Genomic DNA, 25541 nt, shown 5'->3' on the forward strand with positions numbered 1-25541 from the left:
CCTTATCAACTGTAATACTGTCTATTCTACTCCCTTGCAACCCAGTGTCCTCCTCAGCTATATTCATGTCCCCTTGCGTGAACACCGAAGAGAAATATTGGTTCAATGCTTCACCAATCTCCTCCGGTTCCACACATAACTTCCCTCTGCCATCTATAACTGGCCCTAAACTTGCCCTAACCAACCTTCTGTTCTTGACATACCTATAGAACGCCTTAGGATTCTCTTTAACCCTATCCGCCAAAGTCTTCTCATGTCCCCTTTTAGCCCTTCTAAGCTCGCTCTTCAACTCCCTCTTAGCCAATCTAAAGCTTTCTAGTGCACTACCCGAGTGCTCACGTCTCATCCGAACATAAGCCTCCTTTTTCTTTTTAACCAACAAAGAAACTTTTTTGGTGCACCACGGTTCCCTAGCCCTACCAATTCCTCCTTGCCTGACAGGGACATACCTATCACAGACTCGCAGTAGCTGCTCCTTGAAAAAACTCCACATGTCGGACGTTCCCAGTCCCTGTAATCTCCTAGTCCAACCTATGTTTCCTAATTCTCTCCTAATAGCCTCATAATTACCCTTCCCCCAGCTAAAACCACTGGCCCGAGGTTCATGCCTATCCCTTTCCATCACTAAGGTGAACGTAACCGAATTGTGGTCACTATCACCAAAATGCACACCAACTTCCAAGTCTAGCACCTGGTCTGGCTCATTTCCCAGCACCAGATCCAATATAGCCTCACCTCTAGTTGGCCTGTCTACATACTGAGTCAAAAAACCTTCCTGCACGCTTTGAACAAAAACTGACCCCTCTAACGAGCTAGAGCTATAACAATTCCAGTCAATATTAGTCAAGTTAAAATCCCCCATAACAATTGCCCTATTACTTTCACTCCTAAGCAGGATTGACTCCGCAATCCTTTCCTCAACCTCTCTAGAACTTTTAGGAGGTCTATAAAAGACTCCCAACAGGGTGACCTCTCCTCTCCTATTTCTAATCTCCGCCCATACTACCTCAACAGATAAGTCCTCATCAAACCTCCTCTCTGACACTGTGATACAATCTCTGACCAATAATGCTACCCCTCCCCCTCTTCTACCTCCTTCCCTACTTCGACTAAAACATTTGAACCCCGGGACCTGCAGCATCCATTCCTGCCCCTGCTCTATCCATGTCTCTGAAATAGCCACAACATCGAAGTCCCAGGTACTGATCCACGCTGCAAGTTCACCCACTTTATTGCGAATACTCCTGGCATTGAAGTATACACATTTCAAACCCTGCTCCACCCCACCTCTGCAATGCCGTGCATTGCAGTCCCCATCCATGCATCCCTCACTTACAGAGACAGTCACGTGGACAAAATGCATCTTACAATTTACTTTAATGTTTTATGAATTGCACCTTGCAAGTTATTTCAAGAAATTATGCACGAAGCATTCCAACAATTGATTTCTCTCTTCACCCTCTCACATCACCACACGATTCCAATTCCCAAGCCCCTTATTGAAGTAATGGACATTGTTGGTAACCTAGGAAACTGAGACAAGGAGTCAGAAGATCAGAGTAGGTCTGTCTGGTCTGGGAAATCCAAGCTATATGCTAAAAATATCCTTGCAGACAAATTGTAGTAAAGCATTGCATTCATTTATAAAGTAACATTAAATTCTGCTAGAAACAGAGAGATTGACGCTTGTGCTTTGTAGCAAAAGATGGTTTATGAAAATTGCTGGAAGGCACAGGAAGGTGAAATATAAAGCAATGCTAGTGTAAGTTTCCTAATATAATGCAACACTTTTCCCCCACTGCTTGTAACCTGGGGAGATGAAATATTCATTTTATTCATCTTGTGTTTCTTTATCGGGGTCACAGTTTTCTCCAGGCTAGAAGGTGAGCTGGAAAGCTGCCTGCAGTCCTCCTCTAATGCTGCTGAATCAACTTATTTATTAGAGTAGCCAGTTTCTCACCTTTCTGCCTCTTTGACTCGTTACTGAGTAGGATGGGTGAGAGGAAAAACTCCTTTGTGGGGAGGTGATATAACATGGCCTTCGCCCCTTTCTCCCCTCCTTTTTTACCTCCTATCTCACCTCACACGTCGACTCCTGCTCGGGTCCTGTTCTTTCCACGTCACTTTCCCTCTGGTACCTCACCCAAGTGGTTTCTCTGCATGTGTGAGCCTGTAACCAGGTTGTCAAGCAGCCTTTTTGGGATTAAGGATGTTAGTCTTAAATGGAAAAGCTCCAGGAGGAATTAATTCTTGCCACTTTTCCAGGCCGGCCTCAAATTCCCATTGCTTTTACTTTAGCCACCAGGTGCAGCTAGCTGCATTCATAATGGGGTCTTCATGTTGCTTACCAGTCTGTCACCCACCAAGGGAGAGCAAAGTAATAATTCCAATTAGAAGATTGCACTTTGGAGTTGCAGCATAAGTGACTACATGCAGTTTCATTACATGTAATATATTGAACCATTTTCTCTGGGAGAAGGGAAGCATGAATATGGATGTAGGAAAATCAGACAGAGGAGCTCATTATTTTTTTCTCTGCCTATGGTTCTGGATTATTTGTGAACTATTAATAACCTCAAGAAATGCTATTGGCAGCACATGTAATTACAAAAGAGCAAACCACATCTGGGCAGCATGAGGTGATTGGGTTTCCCGGGTTTTACAGTTCATAACCTCTACTCCATCAGAGATGGGTGTAGAGCAGAGGCACTTCTTAAAACTGTATTTATTGTCACAAGTAGTCTTACATTAACACTGCAATGAAATTACTGTGAAAATCCCCTACTCGCCACACACCGGCACCTGGGGAGAATTTAGCATGGCCAATGCACCTAACCAGCACATCTTTCAGACTGGGAGGAAACCAGAGCACCCGGAGGAAATTTACGCAGACACTGGGAGAACGTGCAAACTCCACACACAGTAACCCAAGCTGGGAATTGAACCCGGGTCCCTGGCACTGAGAGGCAAGAGTGCTAACCACTGTGCCACTGTTCTGGGTGTAGGAAAGTGTTTCAGATGAGTTAGCCCGATCTGTGCATAAACGCTACTGTTGATCATCTTAGGTTAACTGTCTTTCCATTAGTCTAACCCATTAGCATTGAGGAGAGACAAGAAACCTGTCTGAAATTGAGCTGAAGAAAATCCTGATTAACTGTTATGCATTAATGGATCTCGTGACATTCCAAGGAAAGGGGTAATATGGGGAAGTGAGTGTAGAGGTTTGCTTATGGTCACTGAAAGGGTTTAGAAGAGGTTTGTAAATAATGTGTTCAGAGGCTATGAAGTAAGCATATTTAGATTATTTCCTGAAAAATACATAATTAGTATTTTTTCTTAACCACAATGTAAATTATATAATTCTGACAGTACAACAAAATGTAGGTCATTGAAGCAGTTGAAGATGGTTGAACTGAGGAATTTCTGCAGCAGGAACTCGAGGATGAGATGATTGGCCCCCAACAACTGCACTCATCTCCCCTTGTCCCAGTGGAGGGCACCTCTCAATCCCCATTGACTTTAGTTTCACTTGGACTCTTCATACCAACTATTGCCTTAATGCCAGGGGCAGTCACTCGCACCTCACCTCTGGGATTCAGCTCTTGATGTGATGTCCCTGTTTGAAATAATGGTGCCCAGAGCTGAGTAGTCCTCCTCAGAGCTCCAATTGAACTTTGAAAAGGCTATATGTTAGTTAATCAGCCACTTGCCTAAGTTTGATCGAGAGCTATGAACCGTGGCAGGCAGATTCCATGTTGAGAATTCCCATGACCAGTGTTTCCCCCATCTCTTGTCGGCCTGTCATCCTGGGGATAAATGTACCCAAGGATAGTACTAGAGTAGTCAGGGACTTGGCTGATGTGAGAGTGACTGTCAGGCTATTGCTTAAACCATCCATGGGGAAATTCCTTCAACTTTGGCACAAGTGCCCACGTGTTAGTGAGGAGGACTTTGCAGGATTGACTTGGAAGGATGTCCCTTTGTTATGCCCTACCTTGTCAATACTTTGACATTCAATGGCTTTAGCATTACTGAGTACCCCAACTATCAACATCCTGTAGGTTATCATTGACCAGAAACTGAACTGGACTGACCATATAAATACTGTGGCTATAAGAGCAGATTAGAGGCTGGGAATTCTGCAGAGTATAACTCCCCTCCTGACACCCCAAAGCCTGTCCACCATCTACAAGGCACATGTCAGGAATGTGATGAAATACTCTTCACTTGAATGTTGTTCGAACTGCATACAGCCAGACAAGAAGCTTGACACCATCCAAGACACAGTCGAATGCTTGATTGGTATCCGTTCCACAAACATTCACCCCCTCCAGCACCAACACACACTGGCAGCCATGTGAACCATCTACAAGGTGCACTGCAGCAACTCACCAAGACTCCTTTGACAGCACATTCCAAACCCGTGACCTCTACCACCTAGAAGGGAAGGGCAGCAAACACCTAAAGTAAAGTTTATTTATTAGTCACAAGTAAGGCTTGCATTAACACTGCAATGAATTTACTGTGAAATTCCCCTAGTCGCCACACTCCGGCGCCTGTTTGGGTCAATGCACCTCAATAGCACGTCTTTCAGAATGTGGGAGGAAACTGGAGTACCTGGAGAAAACCCACACAGACACGGGGAGAATGTGCAATCTCTACGCAGACAGTGACCCAAGCCGAGAGAATCGAACCCGGGTCTCCAGCGCTGCGAAGCAACAGTGCTAACCACTGTGCCACCGTGATGCCTGCTGGGAACACCACCACCTGGCTCCCTTGCAAATCACTCACCATCCTGACTTGGGAATGTATTGCCGTTCCTTCACCGTCTCTGGGTCAAAATCCTGGAACTCACTCCCTAACAGCACTGCGGGTGTACTTGCACTTCAGGAACTGCAGCGGTTTGAGGCAACTCCCCATCACCACCTCAAGAGCAATTAAGGGTCAACAATAAATGCTGGCCTAACCAGTGACACCGCCATCCTGTGAATAAATTTTTAAAATGCCTAGCGTGCAACCAAGTGACCCAGATTTTTTCCCATTGCTTATAATTTGATTTAACTGGCACTCGTCAGTTAAATCAACTGGCACTTCAGAGAGCAGTTAACAGTCAACCATGTTGATGTGGGTCTGGCGTCACAAAAAGAAGTGCCTTTCACAATCTCGGGATGTTCCAAAGCACCTTATGAAGTGCTATTGAAGTGTAGTTAGTCATTCTTCTAATGTTAAGTCAGATCAGGGTGGCAAGTTTCCTTCCCAAGAGGGCATGAGTAAACCAGTTTAATTTTTCCACAACCGTGACAGTTTCACAGTCACTTAGCAGTATCAGCTTTTTATTTCAAGATTTTGCTTAAAGACCAAATTCAAATTCTCATACTGCCATGGTAGAATTTGAACTTGTGTTTTGCATTACTAGCCCAGTAACGCCCAGTACTACTACATATCCCAAACTCCCGATACAGGGAGGTTTCCTCGGAAATCTCTGAAAAACATTTCTCTATCAACTCCTAAGTAAGAACATGAGAACCAGGAGTAGGCAATTCAACCCCTCGAGCCTGCTCCGCCATTCAATGCGATCATGGCTGATCTTGTCTCGTCCTCAACTCCACTTTCCTGCCCGTTCGCCATGATCCTTCAACCCATTACTAATTAAAAATCTGTCTTATTTCCTCAAATTTACTCAATGTCCCGGCATCCACCACACTTTGGGGTAGTGAATTCCACAGATTCACAACCCTTTAAGAGAAGTAATTTCTCCTCATCTCTGTTTTAAATCTACTACCCCATATCCTAAAACTATGACCTCTCACGCTAGATTACCCCACAAGAAGAAACTTCCCCTCTCCGTCTACCCTGTTCAATCCCTTTACAACCTTATATACCTCAAATAGATCTCCTCTCATTCTTCTAAACTCCAGGAAGTATAGGCCTAAACTGCTCAATGTCTCTTCATAAGACAAACTTCTGGAATCGATCTCGTGAATCTCCTCTGACCCGCGTCTAATGCAACAACATCCCCCCTCAAATAGGGGGACCAAAACTGCACAATACTCCAGGTTTGGTCTCACTAATGCCTTGTACAGTTGCAGCAACACTACCCTACTTTTATGCTGTATTCCTTTAGCGATAAATGCCAAAATTCCATTTGCCTTCCTGATTACCTGCTGTACCTGTATAGTTGTTCTCTGCGGCTCATGTATGAGAACACCCAGATCCCTCTGCACTGAAGCACTCTGACGTTTCTCTCCATTTAGATAATAATTTGCCTTTCTATTTTTCTGACCAAAATGGATAACCTCACACTTATCCATGTTAAACTCCATCTGCCAAATTTTGGCCCAGTCACCTAATCTATCCATATCCATTTGTAATTTGCTTATTTCTTTATCACAACTTACTACCCCATCTATTTTAGTGTCATCTGCAAATTTGACTTTAGTACCTTGTATCGCAGTGCCCAAGCCATTAATGTAGACTGTAAATTGATCCTTCAACATTTTGCTCATTAAAATATTTAATTGAATATTGAAAGTGATTAGTCAGTACAGCTGTATGAAAATTCATTCCAGAGGGTTAAAGAGCGCAGTGTCCAGTTGAATAAGTGTCTTATTCAGAATTAATGGGACTTTAACCAGTAAATTCTCAAGTTAATAATGTGTATGCTGTAGCTCAAGTCAATTTCACAAAATGTTTGTAGTTGGGCTGTTTTCTGCTACTTATTCTTCATTTGCGGTTGATTCATTATTAACTAATCAAGTCCTTATCTCGCCAAGTCAGTGGCATTTATCCAGTAAAGATGTGATGCTTTCAGATGTGGCACCTCTGCAGGGCACAAGAACAATTGAACAGGGCAGCACAGGATGAGATCATTCAATCCATCACGTGATCTATATTCCAATAAACCTCCTCAGTGGGGGGGAAATGTGGGCTATGCATAGGAAATTAAAATCTTCGTCATTCTCCTGTTTGCATCTCATCCAGGTTTTGATTTAGATAATGTGTCAACTCGACTCCATGGCAACGCTCTGAATCTGTATGAATGGATTCAAGGCACGCTTCAGCCTCTGAGCGCACAATCTAGGCCAGTGGCTTTCAAACTTCTTTGGATGAGCCTGTTTTCAAATGGGTTGGTAACCATGGACAACATCATCTAAATTATAATACCACATAAAACTCCTAATACCTGAATGAGCTTGTATTTCAATGTCCTTTGTAGTATATGGTACCCAAATATTTTTCAATAGTTAAACATTCCCCTCTCTTGAACAAGGCTGAGTTCACCTAGTGCCCACCTGGTGCCTTGGTAGCTGCAGTTCTACCTGTCATTTTTGCTGCTCTGAGCACCGCTCCATGCAGTTCTGGTCGCCACATTATAGGAGGGATGTGATTGCACTGGAGGGGGTGCAGAGGAGATTCACCAGGATGCTGCCTGGGATGGAACATTTAAGTTTTGAAGAAAGGTTGGATAGGCTTGGGTTGTTTGCGTTGGAGCAGAGAAGACTGAGTGGTGACCTGATCGAGGTGTTCAAGATTATGAGGGGCATGGACAGAGTGGATAGGGAGCAGCTGTTCCCCTTGGTTGAAGGGTCGGTTATGAGGGAACATGGGTTCAAGGTGAGGGGCAGGAGGTTTAGGGGGAATATGAGGAAAAGTTTTTTTACCTAAAGGGTGGCGACGGTCTAAAATACGCTGCTTGAGGGGGGTGGTACAGGCGGGATGCCTCACATCCTTTAAAAAGTACCTGGATGAGCACCTGGCACATCATAACATTCAGGGCTATGGACAAGTGCTGACAGATGGGATTAGGTAGGAATTCGGGTGTTTCTCACGTGTCGCTGCAGACTCAATGGGCCTAAGGGCCTGTTCTGCACGGTATAACTCTGCATGCTCGATTACGAGAAGAGACAGCTAGCCCACTTTGTGCTGCACCTGTGGTGGCCACACTTCACTCCTGGGTCCCAGCTACAGTCATTACCCATTCCCATGTTGCTCATGTATTCCCCGGACCCAAGTTTGATCAAAGCTGACACTTCAGCATGGCGCTGAGAGCGTGCTGCTTTGCCTTTTTGTATGCGGACGTAAAAGTGTGTAGAATTATTTGAAGAAGAACCATTATCTCGGCCAATATTTATCCATAACCAAAAAGGCAACATTTAATTCAGTGCTATTTGTGGGATTGTGCGAAAGTTGGAACAGATTCCCTAGGGTGATGGAGGAAGCAGATCGTGTTAATTCTTTTAAATGCAAATTAGGATTCTTTCAGAAAAGAACATTTTGGGATTCAGTACATGAGTAATTAGAATCAAGACGTGGCAAGTGTAGCATGATTAGAAGGATTAAGTAATTTTGGATCTGTGATTCCCAAAGCTTTCTATCACTGCGGGTTTTCCTCACTTTCTATCTGGTTTGTTAACTAATTGATAGAGATTTATTATCATTAATAATCTGCAATTCCATTATTGTCTCTCGTGACTGGAGGGATGGTAGAAGGCAATCTAAAGCACTCCTATGTTGCCTGCAATTTCTGACTACAAAAGACCACCCAGCAAAAATAATTCAATCGCTATGAAGTGCTTTGGGATGTCCTGAGGATGTAACCGGCTTGTTAACCTCATTTTTTTCATCAATTAATAAGTGTTTTTTCCTGCCTTTTTTTTTAAAGATGTGTTTTACCAGGAAATAATGACTAAGGCTTTGAGACTTGACAACATTTTGAAATTTGAAAGACTGGTTGTGACTGTAAAGCTGGAGGATTTAAAATCCTCCTCTGTACCCCCACTGATATTTCAGCTTGGAGAATGCTCACTCGCCTGTGTTTCTGCTCTGCAGTTTGGAGAGGATCACTTGTACCTCCACTGTTCTCTGGCATCATGGCAGTTGTTATCCAAAATGCCTCAAAGTCATAACGCATCTGTAGAATCAAGTTGTGATGATCTCTGCGAGTTTGCCATCATTTAGTTTGTACCCATTCACTGGCAAGCATGCAGAAAAATGTCTTGCCAGTAATTATTTACAGCAGCGTTATTAATGCTGTGTTTATGTTTTGGGAATATGTATGTTCTTCCTTGTGAAAACATTCACGTATAACAAGGTCAGGATTTATAGGTTGCTTGACACTGCGCACTTTAATCCCCCGGAATGAATTTTCATGCAGCTGTGCTGACTAATCACATTTAATATTCAATTAAATATTGTAATGAGCAAAATGTTAAAGGATTAATTTACCTGGTCTTGCTGGCTGGGTAGATTATGGCTCTGGAAATGCAGACTAACGTACTCTTGGTTCAGTCGTTTAGATTTTGATGCGTAGGAGACTGCCGATTTAACTGCAGTGTCAAAATCACCGCTCAGATGTATTTTTAGAGTTTAGGTCAGCAGCGGCTAGTGCACCACTCAAAATTACGCTGTGTTGCGGCTTTCTGCATAACCATTCGGTCCATAACTTATTGATGTTGAACTCAGCAAGACCTGGCCCTGAGTACTTCAGTACAGAAGTATTCTACTGGTGCAGGCCAAATTTATGCATTTAATACATTAACCTGTGCAGATTTTTAATTTAAATGTCAGAACCATCTCTCTGTGTGTGTCTGGGTGTGTGGAGTAAGTGATAGATTTTAAGTGACAGTAAGCTGAGAAAATAATGTTTTCAGCACGCTTAATCAAGAATGCAGGAAGTCTGCTCGGGTGTTGCTCTGCTTCATTAACACATTACCTACGGTGCTGCTGACGCTGATCAAAGGTATATTTGAGCTGCATATGTTTCACTTTTAACCCCCTCCCCAGAACATGAGAGCTGACCTGAAGTTTTTCTTCTCCTTTCAGTGGGCCGCATTGTCTTTGAATTATTTTCAGATGTCTGCCCCAAGACCTGTAAGAATTTCCTCTTTCTCTGCACAGGTATGTAAATGAAGGTACATTCTTTAAGACGCATAACAAAGTTAGCATTTTTGAGCTGCCGAGACAAAGAGAAATGAGTTGGTTACACACTTGAACACAAAAGAATATAACAAATCATGTAAAATAGGGAGGGAAAAGCAAAAATGATCTGAGAAAAGATGGGTTGGCAAATCCAGCTTAAAACCTTTCATTGGAACCTGTAATCCAGTTTTGACAAAACGTTGTCTTTTTCCTTTCTACATGCTGTCAGAACTGATAACATTTCAGCATTTTCTATAATGGTTTTTCTTCTGGGACAGAGCAAGGAGCAATAATATTTTTTGTCCTAATTGGTTTCACTCAGTCAGTTTGGAAGTTCTGGCCTGCTGGCTTATCTGTGGCTCCCATCATTGGTGGTTCCTGCTATTTGGTGGGAACCATGCAAGCTAAGCTTTGTGGGAGCAGATGTGTCTGCCAGCTGATTTTTTTCCCTCTTCCATTCAGCCAGTGCAGAATGCTCCATCTAGTGGTCTGGATGAGTAGTTATGAAGTCCTGCCTTCAAAGGTAGTTCAGTTAACGTGTTGGTTCCGTCTCCATTCTCTAGCCATTTAAGTGTTTTGGCTTTCTGTTATGAGAGGCATTCAGTTGCCATTTCAATCTTTTAATATTTAACTAGGGTACATTAGACTACACATTTTTTAAGAACAAAGAACAGTAGAGCTCAGGAACAGACCCTTCGGCTCACCAGGCCTGCGCTGACACATGATGCCTTTCCAAAATAAAGACTTTTTGTCTCCACATGGTCCTTATCCTTCTATTCTCCGCCTCTTCATGTATCTGTCAAGATGCCTCTGAAACGCTGCTATTGTATCTGCTTCTACCACCACCTCTGGCAGTGTATTCTTGGCACTTACCATCCTCTGTGTAAAAACAAAACTTGCCTCTCACATCTCCTTCCCCCTTTTACCTTAAACCTATGTCCCCTAGTAATTGACATTTCTACCCGAGGAAAAAGACTCCAACTATCCGTTTTATCCATGCCTCTCATAATTTTGTTAACTTCTATCAGGTCGCCCCTCAACCTCTGATGTTCAAATGAAGACAGACTAAGTTTGTCCAATCTCTCCTCATAGCTAATACTCGCCAAACCAAGCAACATCCTGGTAAACCTTTTCTGTGCCCTTTCTAAAACCTCCACGTCCTTCTGGTAGTGTGGCGACCAGAACTGTATGCAATATTTCAAATGTGGCCTAACTAAAGTTCTATACAGCTCCAACATGACTTGTCAGTTTTTATACTCTGTGCCCCAACCGATGAAGGCAAGTATGCCTTCTTGACCACCTTATTCACTTGTGTTGCCACTTTCAGGGAACTGTGGACTTGTACGCCTAGATTTCTCTGTATGTTAATGTTTCTAAGGGTTCTGCCATTTACTGTATACTTCCCTCCTTCACTAGACCTTCCAAAATGCATCATCTCACATTTGTCCGGATTAAACTCCACCTGCCATTTCTCCGCCCAGTTCTCCAGCCAACCTATATCATGCTGTACCCTCTGGCAATTCTCACTAGCTGCACTCCCCCAATCTTTGTGTTATGCGCTTCATTACACAGGAGATGCTGTAAGCTCGCAACGATTCAATCCATTGACCGACCCCTTTCAGCTACTGATCAAACAACGTCGAAAATTGTTTGATTTCGGAACTCTGACAACTGCCATTTTCTTTCGAAGTTTCATGTATCTTAATTTGTAGGTAAAAATGTTTAATTTCACAGTGGGTGTCAGGAATTTTACTATAATGAGATCAAAGTTGTGAAACTATATCTGGAAGAATTAAATCTTGCCTGCGTAGTATTCTGGAGTTCTGTGAAAATTCCAACTTTTGACCTTGGGTTGGATGGAAGGTCATTGATGAGCAGCTGAAGATGTTTGGGCCCAGGGCACCAACCCGAGGAACACCTGCAGCGATGATTGGCTACGGCAAAAAATAGGAACTTTACACTCCATGATGTGCGTACACCTAGAAGGGCTCTCCATTTATATGATTAGCCCTTTACATTGGCCCGTAGAATAGACAAGGTATCACAAGGTAGCTTACAGAGAAATACTGAGGATCAGATCCTGAACAATGGTGGAGAAGTTAGGAGAGCTGACTAACTGATGGCTGAGTCACAAAGATGAGACCGATAACCTTTTAAAGATTAAGAAATTCCGATGACACCAAAGAAAACTATTGAACAAGATTTGACTTTTTAAAACTTTATTAAAATCCACATAATACAAAATGAATTAACAAGCCAAGAATATTTCAAACAGAGAGGTAACATACACTTCAATCAATACAACAAATATATCCCTTGAGTGGTTACCAGCACTCACATTACTTCCCACACAAATGTGACACCAGGTGAATCACAGTCTACAGAACTTGGCCTCCGCTATGTAGGGTCTCTCACCACCCACTCAATTGTTTCAGCCCTTGAGTCACTTTCACCAGCAGCAATATCCCAGCCTAAATCCCTGGATACGGTTACCACTAACAAGATGCACGTCTGCGAATCTTCTCCCACTCTGCTTACGGCAGTCCTGATGGTATGGAATCAACAGATTTATTTCTCTGATCCTTTTAAATGGTTTGATGGGCTCTAACAGCACTTCCTATCTGCAGCTATATGTCCTTTCCGATCGTTCAACACACACGCGCTAACGCAGTATCTGCTCTATTCTTGGAGACCTGCTTCACCACAAAGGTTTGTTCAAAAGCTGCCAAATGGAAAACTGCTCCATTTGGAGAGAGCTTTGTTTGTTTTTTCTCTCTCTCAAATTCTATGTTCTGAACCTCCAAACCAAAAACACAGGTTCACCCAACCCTACTGCAGTTAGCTTTCTATTTATCATTTGTTTCTTAACTACTCATCCTCGTAGAAACCTCGGATGACGTGGACATTTCTTGGAACCTGATGATGTCATGATAAAGAAATGAATTAACCTTTCAGAGCACTGCCCAGTTCAGTCTGATTTTAAAGGGACCATCACACAAAAAGTGCATGCTTTTCTCAAAAGATATGGGTCATCATAGAAGGCTGAGAGGTAGAGGAGTAAAAAGGCATCAAGCAGGGGTACCAGGCACTTGAAACAAGGTGCCTGAGACCCCATCACTGATGATTAGAAGATTGGTTGTGGAGGGGAGGGGAATATAATGGGTAACTGGTTCCATTAAAGAGCTACTTTTTATTTTTGCTCATCTCTTCCTGGTCACTGAAGAATTCATTCTCAAACTGGAACCCCAGTACCCAGGTAGCTCTGTGGGGCGGGGGTGTGAGGTCGTCAGATTTCTGTCTTGCTGGTACCAAGAGTTCAATTGACCAACGTGTTGTCTCTGCCATGGTAAATTGTGCTAAATGTTTTTTGAAATCCTGTGTGTTATCTAGTGGTAACACACACTCTTCTATTAGAACGTCAATGGTATATTCTGGACGGGGCAAGGGATCCCCTGAGTGTGTCAATACGTGTAGGCAAGTGTCCCAGTGCTTTGTGAAGGGCCCTGGGTATATTTAAAGTTTTAAAGTTTATTTATTAGTGTCACAAATAGGCTTACTTTAACACTGCAATGAAGTAACTGTGAGAATCCCCTAATCGCCACACTTAGGTGCCTGCTCGGGTACACCTGAGGGAGAATTTAACATGGCCAATACACCTAACTATCACGTCTTTTGGACTGTGGAAGGAAACCGGAGCACTCGGAAGAAACCCACGCAGACACGGGGCGAACGTGCAAACTCCACACAGTCAGTGACCCCAGCTGGGAATCGAACCGGGTCCCTGGCATTGTGTGGCAGCAGAGCTAACCACTGTGCCACCGTGCCACCTATGTGTATGTATTTGCAAAGGGGCCTCAGCAGAGCTGCAATATTTGAAGTGGGTTTGCTGGGAGTGTTATTATTTGGAAGGCTTTCCCCATTCAAAACTGTTTGAAACCTACTTGGTATGCACTTGTACGTATCCTGTTTTGTGTGTACTAACATTGCTTTGTCTCCCACAGGTGAAAAAGGATTAGGAAAAAAAACTCGAAAGCAGCTTTGTTATAAGGGCTCCACTTTCCATCGTATTGTAAAAGAATTTATGGTCCAAGGTGGTGACTTCAGTGAAGGTGGGAAAAACATGATTTGCAATATACGTTAGTTCAGCTCAAGTGGTATCAAGGCTGCAATCACTGTAATGTAGACTGGGCACTTTACTAAAGTTTCTCTGATATAACCATTTTGTATATTTTAGCTATTGTAAAATAACTAAAAATGTGTCTGAAAGAGGCAAGCAGCTTTGTAGCCTTGTTTTTATAGCTGCTGCCTGAATGTGAGTACAGGTTGCTGCACTGATACAGTTGAACACTCCGCTCCCATTGAGATTGCTCTGTGTTCTGGCGACAAACAGGTAGCACAATCATGCATGTTTGTGGGTCATGCATATGCATCACAGCTAGAAGGATGGCAATCAGCAATGGAACTTGCTGTGTATTTTTTCACTTTCCCCTCCTTAGTCTGCAAACACCACCAGCAACCGCCCCGGCCATGATGAGTGAAAACAGAGGATTTTTAAAAAAGATTTTGTGGGATGGAGGTGTCACTGGCTGGGCCAGCATTTATTGCCCATCACTAATTGCTTAAACTGAGCGGCTTTCAGAGGGCATTTCTTGTGGGTCAGGCCAGACCAGATAATGATGGCAGATTTCCTTCCTGAAAGAGCATTAATGAACCAGATGGGTTTTTACAACAATCGATAATGGTCATCATTAGACTTCTAAGTCGAGATTTTTATTGAATACCCTGGTCTCTGGATTACTAGTTCAGTGACAAGATAACTATGCCACTGCCTCCCCAGACCCAGAACCTGGATCCTTCCTGTTCCAAACCTCAGTACTATTCTCAATTGAATAGAAAACTTTCCCTCGATTAAAGTCACAGTGCATTAGGAACATTTTTCTACCCACCAATAGATTAGGAAACCATGCGTAATGAGTGACTAAGGATGCCGGTTGTAAAAGGTTTAAACTTTGCGTAGCTCTGTTTTGCTCTTCAACCTTTTCCTCATTCTCCCACCTTCCCATTTAAAGTAGGTCTTGTAGAATCCTACACTGCACCTTCTCCCTGTCATGCCCACGCTGACGTTTTGAAAGAGCTACCCAATTAGTCCCTCACAACTATACTTTCCCCATAGAGCTGCAAAAATTTGCCTTTCCAAGTATTTAACCAGTTTCCTTTAGAAGCTACTGTTGAATCTGTTTTCACCATTCTTTCAGGCAGATCAGATTTCAGATCGTAACCTGCTCTTTTTTTTTAAGAAGGTGTCATCTATCTCTCTTGTATCAATTGTTTTAAATCTATGTCTTCTGATACCCAAACCTTCTGCCAGTGGGAACAGCTTCTCCCTATCTACTCTATCAAAGCCCTTCATCACATTGCACACCTGTATTCCGTATCCTGTGAACCTTCTTTATTCCAAGTGGAACAATCCCAACTACTTCCTCTTCCTCTTCCTTGGTAACTATCCACTGCATCCTCACCAAACCTTTTGATATCCTTCCAAAGATGTAGTGTCCATAATTAGACACACGAATTCAACAGACGCCTCATCACCGGTTTATAAATGCTTAACTTCCTTGTTTTTTATATTCTTGTATGCCTATTTATAAAACCAAGGATCCCTTATGCTTTTTTTAAAACAGCCTTATCAACTTATCCTACTAGCTTCAAAGATTTGTGAATGTGAACGCCCCCCCAGATCTCTTCCTTTCTTTATGTTGTACAATGTGTTATTTCATCACATAAAATCTTTTCATTTTCCTCAGCAGCAAAGAATTAAATCTTGTTATTATCAATGGCCGACATCATTGAACAATGTACATATTTTCATTAGCCTTAAATGTTGACAACAGTGAAGGCTATTTGAAAGATGACAAGTTTGCTAATTTTTACCATTTATGCAGTGGGCTTTATTTAAATTGGTATGCTTATTATGTGCTCAGGAAAAGAAGGGGAAGATGCTACATTTTCCATTGATGGAGTTCGGTCTTTTAGGGAGGGGGGGCTGGTATCTAACACTGCTTCAGTTAAGCACATCAACAGCCTTGTTCATGTTCTTTTAACCATCCTACTTCTGCCAGTACAAGGTGGCAAGATTTGAGAAACATTTTTGGTGGTGTGCTGTCCCGTAACTGAGTCGAATGGAGAATGTTGGAACCGAAGATCTTGTCCATCTGTCCAGCAGTGAACTATAAACCTCATATGAAAGGACATTGGCTGAACCTGACTGCATAGTTCCTGAGTAATGTAATTCTTGTTCACTGTAATAGTCACTGTGGAGCCTTGTGTTACTTATACACTTGTGGTTCTTAGGTAATGGACGAGGAGGAGAATCTATTTATGGCGGATACTTTGAAGGTAGAGACATCTTTTTAATTTCATTACAAAGCCCAAATTAATCTGTTGATTTACTAAATAGAAGACTCCCTCTAACAATACGTGAATAGCATTGCTTTTAATTCCCTCACCTGTTGCATGTAGCTAGTGCTTGAAATGTTGCATGCACAAAATAGATGCATGAATTTGGGCTAATTGTTTCTTAGCGTGTTCACTGTTAACTACAAAAAAAAAAGTGAATTATAAAAGGTAAATTATTATGCAGTAAGCTCGCAACTTGCAGCATGGAGGTTAGGCAATTTATTCATGAGAAAACCTATCATCCTGCCTAAAACTTTCAACATATTCTTTTATTTATAGAGAATGTGATCTTTTGCAAAATGAAAAGGTAAGAAAAAAAAGCTAAGTAACACAATTAAAACACACTCCCTTGCACCCTCCCCAGCAAGTACCATTATTGGCAGTGAGTTGATGGAATATATGGTCCAGTTTTCTTTATTGCTTGCAGACTTTAAAGGAAAACAAAAACAAAAAGCCACACACACACACACACAAAGACAAATTGAAACCGCTCACCTGGAGCATTTAGTGCACTAGTTTCAGTACTGGTAATTACAAGAATTTGAAATCTGTGTTCCTCCTCAACACAATATTTTAGTGTAATGCTGCGGTGAGGCCTAAAGCAAGGCTGTTACTCTGTTGTTGGTGCAATTAGTAAATAGACTTCAACTCTGTGGAGCCTCTCAAAGCTGACCAGCTACTCCTCTCTTGGACAGATGAGAATTTTGTGCTCAAACACGACAGGGAGTTCCTGTTGTCAATGGCAAACAGAGGAAGAGATACCAATGGTTCCCAGTTCTTCATGTGAGTATGACTCTTGGTTATCTTACCAGCATCGTATAGTGAAGTGCCATTCATCAGAAAGATGGTTATCCACATAACATCAATGCCTGCAGATGTTGAGCAGTTTGCGTTTTTATCGCATCTAATACATTATTGGGACGGGATAAAACTTTTCCAGTTTTGCATTCCATCAATCATGTTAAGTATGAGTTTATTTTTGTTAACCCCCAATTTTTTTCCCTGTGTCCAGAGCATAAAGGTGCCAAACAACATTAGTTTTTTTTTCCACAAAGCCTAAATCTGTAGGAATGGTCCAAATACTACCCCACTCTCCTGACTTGTCTTTGAAGGATAAGGGAGGAATTCTTGGCAAGAGGTTTGCTGTATTGGCTACAGCCATTTGTGTTTTTGCCTTCCCTGAAAGAAGTCGAGAAAGAAGGGTAGATTCATGGCAATGAATTCATCAAGTTCAACATAGCATAAAGGCTAGTTTTCAAATCCGAGACTGTACCAGAGTATTGTGAAACAAATCCCAAAAGCACAGCTGATAGAGTTCCATATATACCTCTAAACATCTGAAATATGTACTTTCAAATGTTTTGAGATTTTAACATTCTTGGCATTCTGGTGCTTATTTTTCTCTCTTTTCACTTTTATTTTAATATTTTTTCTTTATTTCTTGTTAATACACTGCACTCTGTGCATCGTTTGTTTTAATCTGTATCAATGCTTATCTGTTTTCCTTCTACACTGTCCAGTTTGTTGGTGGGCATCTCTGGCAACAATTTGATGCTAAAGGTCACTTTTCTAGTCAATCAAGACTTGGGTCTTGAACAATTGCCTTACTGACCAGTTCAGCTCTCAATGTGCTTAGGCTTTCCTATCAATATGCCATTGCCTGACACGGCACTCACATAGGACTTAGCTGCTCTGCCATTTAGTAAGATCGTGGCTGATCTGATTGTGGTCTCAACTCCACTTTCCTGTCTGCCCCTCCCCATAACCTTTGACCCATTTGCCCATGTATCATTCATCTAAACTTCACTGGGTATAGGCCCAACCTGTTCAACCAATCAGATAAGCCCTTCATCCCAGGAATAAGTCGAGCAAACCTTTTTTAAGGCAGTTGCATCATTTTTCAAATAAGATGACCAACGGTCATAGTGCTCCAAGATTACTGCCTTCCCAGCAGATCACAACTATAACTTCTGCTGAAGAGTATCTATTTGCCCATTCTTCTACAGCATCCCACAGCTCCACTTCCAATGCTGTCTCTTGAACAACTCTAAATTTTATCCACAACGGCCCTACTGAGCTTGCATTAGTATAACACAGGAAAGGCACGTCACAGGAGCATAATCAGGTAAAAATTGGCTATCGTTAGGACTTTTTAGCCAGAGGTAGATTTTAAGCAGAGTCTTAAGAGTTTTTGGGGAAAATTGTGGAGCTTAGAACTTAGGTGGTTGAAAAAGCAGCTGCCAATGGTGGATAGGTCAGTGGGAGATGCACAGGAGGCCAGATTTGGAGGAACACTGGATTCTTGGAGGGTGGTAGGGATGATGGAGATAATAGAGGGGCAAGGTCATGGAAGGATTTGAATGTTAGGATGAAAATTTTAATTATTGGTGGACCAGGAAGGATGTGCTGGCCTTGGAAAGGGTCCAGAGGAGGTTCACAAGAATGATCCCTGGAATGAAGAGCTTGTCGTATGAGGAATGGTTGAGGACACTGGGTCTGTACTCGTTGGAGTTTAGAAGGATGAGGGGGGAATACTGCGAGGCCAGGATAGAGTGGGCGTGGAGAGGATGTTTCCACTAGTAGGAAAAACTAGAACCAGAGGGCACAACCTCAGGCTAAATGGACGATCCTTTAAAACGGATGAAGAGGAATTTCTTCAGCCAAAGAGTGGTGAATCTGTGGAACTTTTTGCCACAGAAGGCTGTGGAGGCCAGATCATTGAGTGTCTATAAAAGAGAGATAGATAGGTTCTTGAGTAATAAGGGGATCAGGGGTTATGGGGAAAAGTTAGGAGAATGGGGATGAGAGAAATATCAGCCATGATTGAATGGTGGAGCAGAATCGATGGGCCGAGTGGTCTAATTCTGTTCCTAGGTCTCATGGTCTCATGGTCTTAGGAGCCGATGTAGGCCAGTGAGCAAAGTTTGGGTTAGGATGCATTCATGCTCTGGGAAAAGCAATACATACGATAATACTGAGCTGGTCAGTGTGAGAAGTTCCATGTTTGGTGTTTGCAGAGTCAAGTGGCCAGATCCAGGGAACAGCATGGAAACTGCAGTCAGTCTCCGAAGTTCCTGAAAGGAAATCCTGCTTTTCTGAATCATCCCTTGTTTTACCTGCAGTCTCTCGCATTTATCTAAAAATACCTTTGCTGATCGAAGTAGTAACTTAGAGTAATAAAGGAAAAGATCTATTTCTGTCACACCGTTGACGATCTCAGAATGCACATTATGGGTAATTAAGTCCTTTTAAGCACAATGTAATCTCTTAAAATATGAGAAACACGGCAGCCGTTTTGTGCACTATTAATGCAGCGCGGTAGCACAGTGGTTAGCACTGCTGCCTCACAGCGCCAAGGACCCGGGTTCAATTTCAGCCTCTGGTCACTGTGTGGAGTTTGCATGTTCTCCCCGTGTCTGCATGGGCCTCCTCCGGGTGCTCCGGGTTCCTCCTAAAGTCCAAAGATGTGCAGGTTAGGTTGACTGGCCATGCTAAATTGACCCTAGTGTTTGGGGATTAGCAGGGTAAATATGTGGGGTTATAGAAATAGGGCATGGGTGGGATTGTGGTCAGTGCAGATGCAATGGGTTGAATGGCCTCCTTGTGCACTGTCGGGATTCTATGATCTAAATAGAAAGGCAAAAACATAACAAGGAGATACTCTATTCTAGTGCTTTGGTTGAGAATTAAATATTGGCCAGTACATTAGGGCAAACTCCCTGACCCATCTTCACATTAGTGCCATTGGATTTTTTTTACCTTCAACTGAGAGGTGCAGACTTTGGTTAGATTCTCATCTGAAATGCTCTCTCTCAGTGCAGCACTGCCTCAGTAGTGTGCTGACATGTCAGCCTAGATTTTTGTGCTCGTGTGACTTGAGTGGAACTTGACCCTCGGCCTTCTGCCTCCCAGGCAAGAGTGCTACCAATGAGCCAGAGCTGAAATTTGTTAAACTTAGCTATATCAGCCTGTGCATTGTTACTTCATTCCCTGATAGCGTGAATAATTTAAAAGATGTGTGACTTCACAAAGCCCCTAATTTCCATCCAAACAATGACTTTGGCAGTGAGCAGAAAAAGGATCTTAGAACCTCACAGAAGAGATTCTCTCCATGAATTGTAAAGACAGATCATCTAAATCTAGAGATGCACCAATTTAGTTACCACAACACATGATTTTCACTGTGCTGATGTTTTGAATCCTGGGTTATTAAATCTTGGGCAGAGCAATTTAGCTAGTCCTACATTGCAAGTATCTAATTGAAGCAGCAAGTAGCCAAATGTTTCTGATGTTCCAGAAACTGCTGCCAGCTTGCAGGAAGCCAGTGGAAAACTGAGGGTCATTCTGCAGTTTCTTGGCATCTCAGTCAGTGTACAACTGATAGCACAAATGCCACATGGAATACTCCTTGCTGTCTATATTTAACTGGATCGCATTCCATTACTAAGTTGGTGGTCTTGAAGCTGTTCTTACGAATGCTAACTAGGGAACCTCCCCTCTCCTTTATCATTCTTTTGGTAAGCTCCTATGGTACACAGACGATTCAAAATTCAGGAGGATACAATGGAGTTTTCTTTGAATAGGGCATATTGTCTAACTGCTATGATCACATCCCATCTGCACGCTATGATGCACATCCCACCCATTCCCTCATCTCTACGTTAGTCTAGTTTTTTGTTTGGAGCAGACAGAGGGAGAAGAATTGATCTTAACTAATGTGTGTACACACTCACTTGATTTCAGTAGGTTTCTGTTTGAGCTTCAGCTCCAGAACAACCAGACCACATAGGCATGTCCCCAATCTGGGGTGCTTAGTTAGTGGGGACATTTAAAAAGATCTTGTAAAGTGCAGCATTTGTACAGTAGGTAAAAGCAAATTACTGCGGATGCTGGAATCTGAAGCCAAAAGAGAAAATGTTGGAAATTCTCAGTAGGTCTGGCAGCATCTGTAAGCCGAGAAAAGAGAACTGACGTTTCAAGTCTAGCTGACCCTTTGTCAAAGCTGAGATTCAGTAGAATTTGTCGCCCATGACTCAGGATTTATAATTGCTCCTTTCTAAAGAGCCTGTTTTACGTTTCTTTGCTGTTTAACAACTCAATTTATATTGATAGGTATTGTGTCCTTCAGAAGTATGGCTACACAATTAGATTTCTTGAGTTGCTAAGTTATGAAGTCATGATAGCATTACTAAGTTACTGTCTCAATCATAGGGACGAAAGAAGGAGGAGAAGGTTATTCAGCTCCTCAAGCCTGCTCGGCTAATCAACTAGACCATGACCGATCATCCACCTCATTGTCATTTTCCCGTTGTCATTGTGTGCCAGTTCATACTTGGAAGGGTGACCATTGAGAATTGGTGTACTCTTGTAGACTCTTGATCACTTGTACATACAAGGATGCATTTGAGTGGCAGAAGATGATTAACTGGCATTTCAAATTTACTACACAGACACACCGACTGGACCATAATGAGTTGACACTTTCTTCACCCTGCCCAGCCATCTAGTTTCCTGGGTACAACAAATGAAGAGAAAAATATAGTGGTGTCATCTGCAAGCCCACTGGTCATAAATGTAACAATAGTGCCGTGTCATTCTGTCACGGATGGTGTCAAGCCTCTTGAGTGTTATTGGAGCTGCACTCATCCTGGAAAGTGAGGAGTATTCCACTACATTCCTGACTTGTGCCTTGTAGATGGTGGATAGGCGAAAGGCAAATCAAGGCAGTGTAAGGAACAATTGAATTCAAGGAATCTCGCACCATTTCACTATCGTCAGTTCAGACATTAACTCTAAGTATAGACTGTACGTCTCACATTGTTACAAATCAGAAACATTTTCGCACTGAACCTAAGTTTGTCCCCTTTAAGCACCCTTTAAAAATGAAAGCTAATTGCAGCCTAAGGAATTGTACAGTCATATTAGGGTGATTTGTTTCACCACAGATCAGAAGTGGGAGAGGAGAGCTGGTGAGGAATTATGTCGAATTTACACAGCAACAGGCCATTTGGCCCAACTGATCAATACTGGGTTTTTATCCCATTTGTTTATGAGGTGTGGGTGACACTGACAAGGTGAACACCTATTTCCCAGCCCTAATTTCCTTTGAGAAAGTGGTGATCTGGTGTTTTTGAAATGCTGCAGTCCACACACGGTTCCCTGCACCTTACTTCATTTTGCCATGTCTGCATATTCCTTTCTATATCTTTCTCCCTTATTTGTCTATCCAGCTTCCCTTTAAGCGCATATAGTTTTTCTTTGCGCCCAAATTGTAAAATATGTTTCGCTGCTTGCAGTTTCCCAGTGAAGTGATATATCATGAAATTGCCGAGTCATTTTTTTCACCCCCAGTCTGGTAAGAAGCTCAAATCCATGCCTGCCATCTCCATTATTCAGTGTTTGGATATGTCCATTCTCTGTTGGGTTTGGTTAATATCCCTGATGTTGTTTCACTTTAACTTCCATCTTTCTTGATGAAATGAGATGAATGGCACCTCGCTATATCTTTATTTTGCATCTGTCACACTAAGGTAGGTTGTTTTATCATGTGCATCTGAACTCATATACATTGCCTTTGTTTTCCTCCTTTATAATGAATTCATTACCAAGAAATATATAAACCCAGGCTTTTAATTAATTGATTAACTTGCGTTGAGGGGGAAAAGTTATATTATTCAGATGTTAAAAAAGAATACCCAGAAGCTAATCTCTAAGGGCTCTAAAATTTCCATACACTAGTGCCTATAATTGATAGAGGAGAGTTTTGAGTGGATAATGCCAATGGTGTACTCCTTTGTAGTGCCAAAGGCGTCAATTTTACAAAGAATAGGAAGTTGAAAGGAAAAAGGGCAAGTAATATTAGTGCAAATCATTTAACTTTAATTCTTAATATACATTTCAGTTTGAAATAGTTGGACTATATTTCTCCTGAGTAGCCATAAAGCATTGCAGGTCACTTGGTCACAAGTGAGTGCATTCAGTTATCTTGCTTGTTGTGAGTTGGCGAGGATAACTTTTGGCTCTTGAGTGAAGTTGTATGGATTCCTTTCTCAGAAATTGGAATTAATGTCCGTGCATTATAGGCCACTATCGCGATTGTACAATAGCCTGTTAACTTAAAGTTTGGAGCATTAAGTAAGCTGCCTCACCCCATTAATTCACATTGCAGGGCAAAGTATTGTGTACTAAAGTTTAATTTGTAACACCTATCCAAGTAGGTGTAAAGAATTAAGATTACAATTAAGGGTGCACTATGTCAGGTTATGAATGTGAGAGTAAGAGTGTAAGTGTGCATGTGTGTGTGTGAACCGTTTATATTAAGGATTAAAACGGTATCTAATGACTGACCTTCAATTACCTGCTACATTGACGGCAAATTCTTCATTTGATTTGGTAACGTCATTTTGTTAAAGTTTATTTTCCTATGGCACCGTCATCAAGCTGTTGACCTGTTAAATATCGGCCTGCAACATCTAGCCATAGTTGACCTGCCCACAGCAGCAGTGCAGCAATTAGGTCAAGCCTGCAAATTTGGTTTCTTGTAAAGATGTGGGTGGTTCCAGAACGGGAATATAGTGGGGATACAACAAAATGACCTGAAATTAATTTTAAAATAAGAATTAAAATTTGAATATTACAGGAAATCTGATGGAAGTACGCATAAAATAATGAAGGAAGATCAGGGTGGAAATAGTCTTGGATAGTATATGTTTCAATATAATTGTTATTGAAACGGCTATATGACTGCAGTCGGCAATTTTTCAGCAGCATAGTGCTTGAATCATGTCAACATTTTGAGATGTGGTTGAAGAAATAGGGCTAAAGGGATGGGTTTAGAATGAACATGTGAACAAGGATTACTACTATGGTGGAGGATAAATGCAGCTATTGACTATTTGGCCCATGCCCTTTGTTCCCATGTTGTAATATGTAGTTCTGTGAGGTGAATTTATTTAAAAGGCTAGTCCAGAACTGCAGAGTAGCATAAACCTACTGGCAATCCTTGAATTATTCTGTCATATGATAGTGGAATCCCTAGGGTGCAGAAAGAGGATTTCCGAAACTGCATCTCCAAAAGAGCATCCCATTCCGGCCCTTCCCTCCACCCTATCCCTGTAACCCCATGCACTTACTGTGGTTAATCCACCTAACATACACATCTTTGAACACTATGGGGCAATTTAGCATGGCCAATCCACCTAACCTGCACATCTTTGGACTGAGAGGAAACGGGAGCACCCGGAGGAAACCCGCGCAGACACTGAGAAATCTACACAGACAGAGACCCGAGGCCGGATTTGAACCTAGGTCCCTGGCGCTGTGAGGCAGCAGTGCTACCGTGCCGCCCCTAATGATATTTCTTCAGTGGTAGAAATTGAAACATAAAACAACAAATTCTCTATTAAACCTGTGTATAGATAGATAACTCAGTCACTTGTTCTTAATGGTAATCTATTAGGGATATTTCTCCCATCTCTGGCATAGCATATGGATGAATATTTGGAACTATCCACTCACTGAGATATACCTTATAAATTGTGATCGCAAGCAGTTGTGAGTAGCTATTGCATTGTTTTGACATGTTAGGAAGGAGTAGTTTGGAGATGTTGCTGAGCTTGACTAAATTTAGAAAACTGAAAACAAAAGCAGTGATGTATCACTTTCTTGTTTTATTTCAACTGCTTCACGTTATCTGTCTTTATTTATTCTTTCACGGGATGTAGACGTCACTGGCCAGGCCAGTGTTTATTGCCCATTGCTCATTGCCCTTGAGAAGATAGTGATAAGCCACCTTCATGAAACAATGCAGTCTGTCTGGTGAAGGTACACCCACAATGCTGTTAGGGAAGGAGTTCCAGATTTTTGACCCAGCAACAGTGAAGTAGCAGTGATATAGTTCCATGTCTGGATAGTGGATGACTTGGCGGAGAACTTGCAGATGTTGGTGTTCCCACGCATCTGTTGCCCGTATCCTTCTGGAGATCGCTGTCAAGGGAGACTCCAAGTTGCTGCAATGCATCCTGTAGATGGTACACACCGCTGCTACTGTGCATCAGTGATGGGCGGAGTGAATGTTTAAGGTGGTGAATGGGGTGCCAATCAAATGCACTACTTTGTCCTGGATGGTGTCAGGCTTATTGAGTGTTGTTGGAGCTGTACTCATCCAA

General features: G+C 42.2%; 1 protein-coding gene across 9 annotated transcripts in view; it reads left to right on the plus strand.

Moving 5' to 3' along the window:
• Positions 1 to 25541, plus strand: part of nktr (natural killer cell triggering receptor) — a 213758-nt gene that overhangs the window by 122930 nt on the left and 65287 nt on the right. For 8 of the 9 annotated variants that reach the window (XM_078231334.1, XM_078231382.1, XM_078231354.1 and 5 more), the window contains 4 exons: positions 9823 to 9897; positions 13920 to 14027; positions 16270 to 16314; positions 17070 to 17157. In XM_078231334.1, the coding sequence (XP_078087460.1) occupies positions 9823 to 9897; positions 13920 to 14027; positions 16270 to 16314; positions 17070 to 17157 (316 nt within the window). Of the gene's footprint in view, positions 1 to 9822; positions 9898 to 13919; positions 14028 to 16269; positions 16315 to 16653; positions 16682 to 17069; positions 17158 to 25541 lie in introns of those variants that run through there. The other variant, XM_078231390.1, reaches the window with a different exon arrangement.

This window comes from Mustelus asterias, chromosome 2, assembly GCF_964213995.1.
Source record: "Mustelus asterias chromosome 2, sMusAst1.hap1.1, whole genome shotgun sequence".
In the NCBI taxonomy this organism is placed as follows: domain Eukaryota; kingdom Metazoa; phylum Chordata; class Chondrichthyes; order Carcharhiniformes; family Triakidae; genus Mustelus; species Mustelus asterias.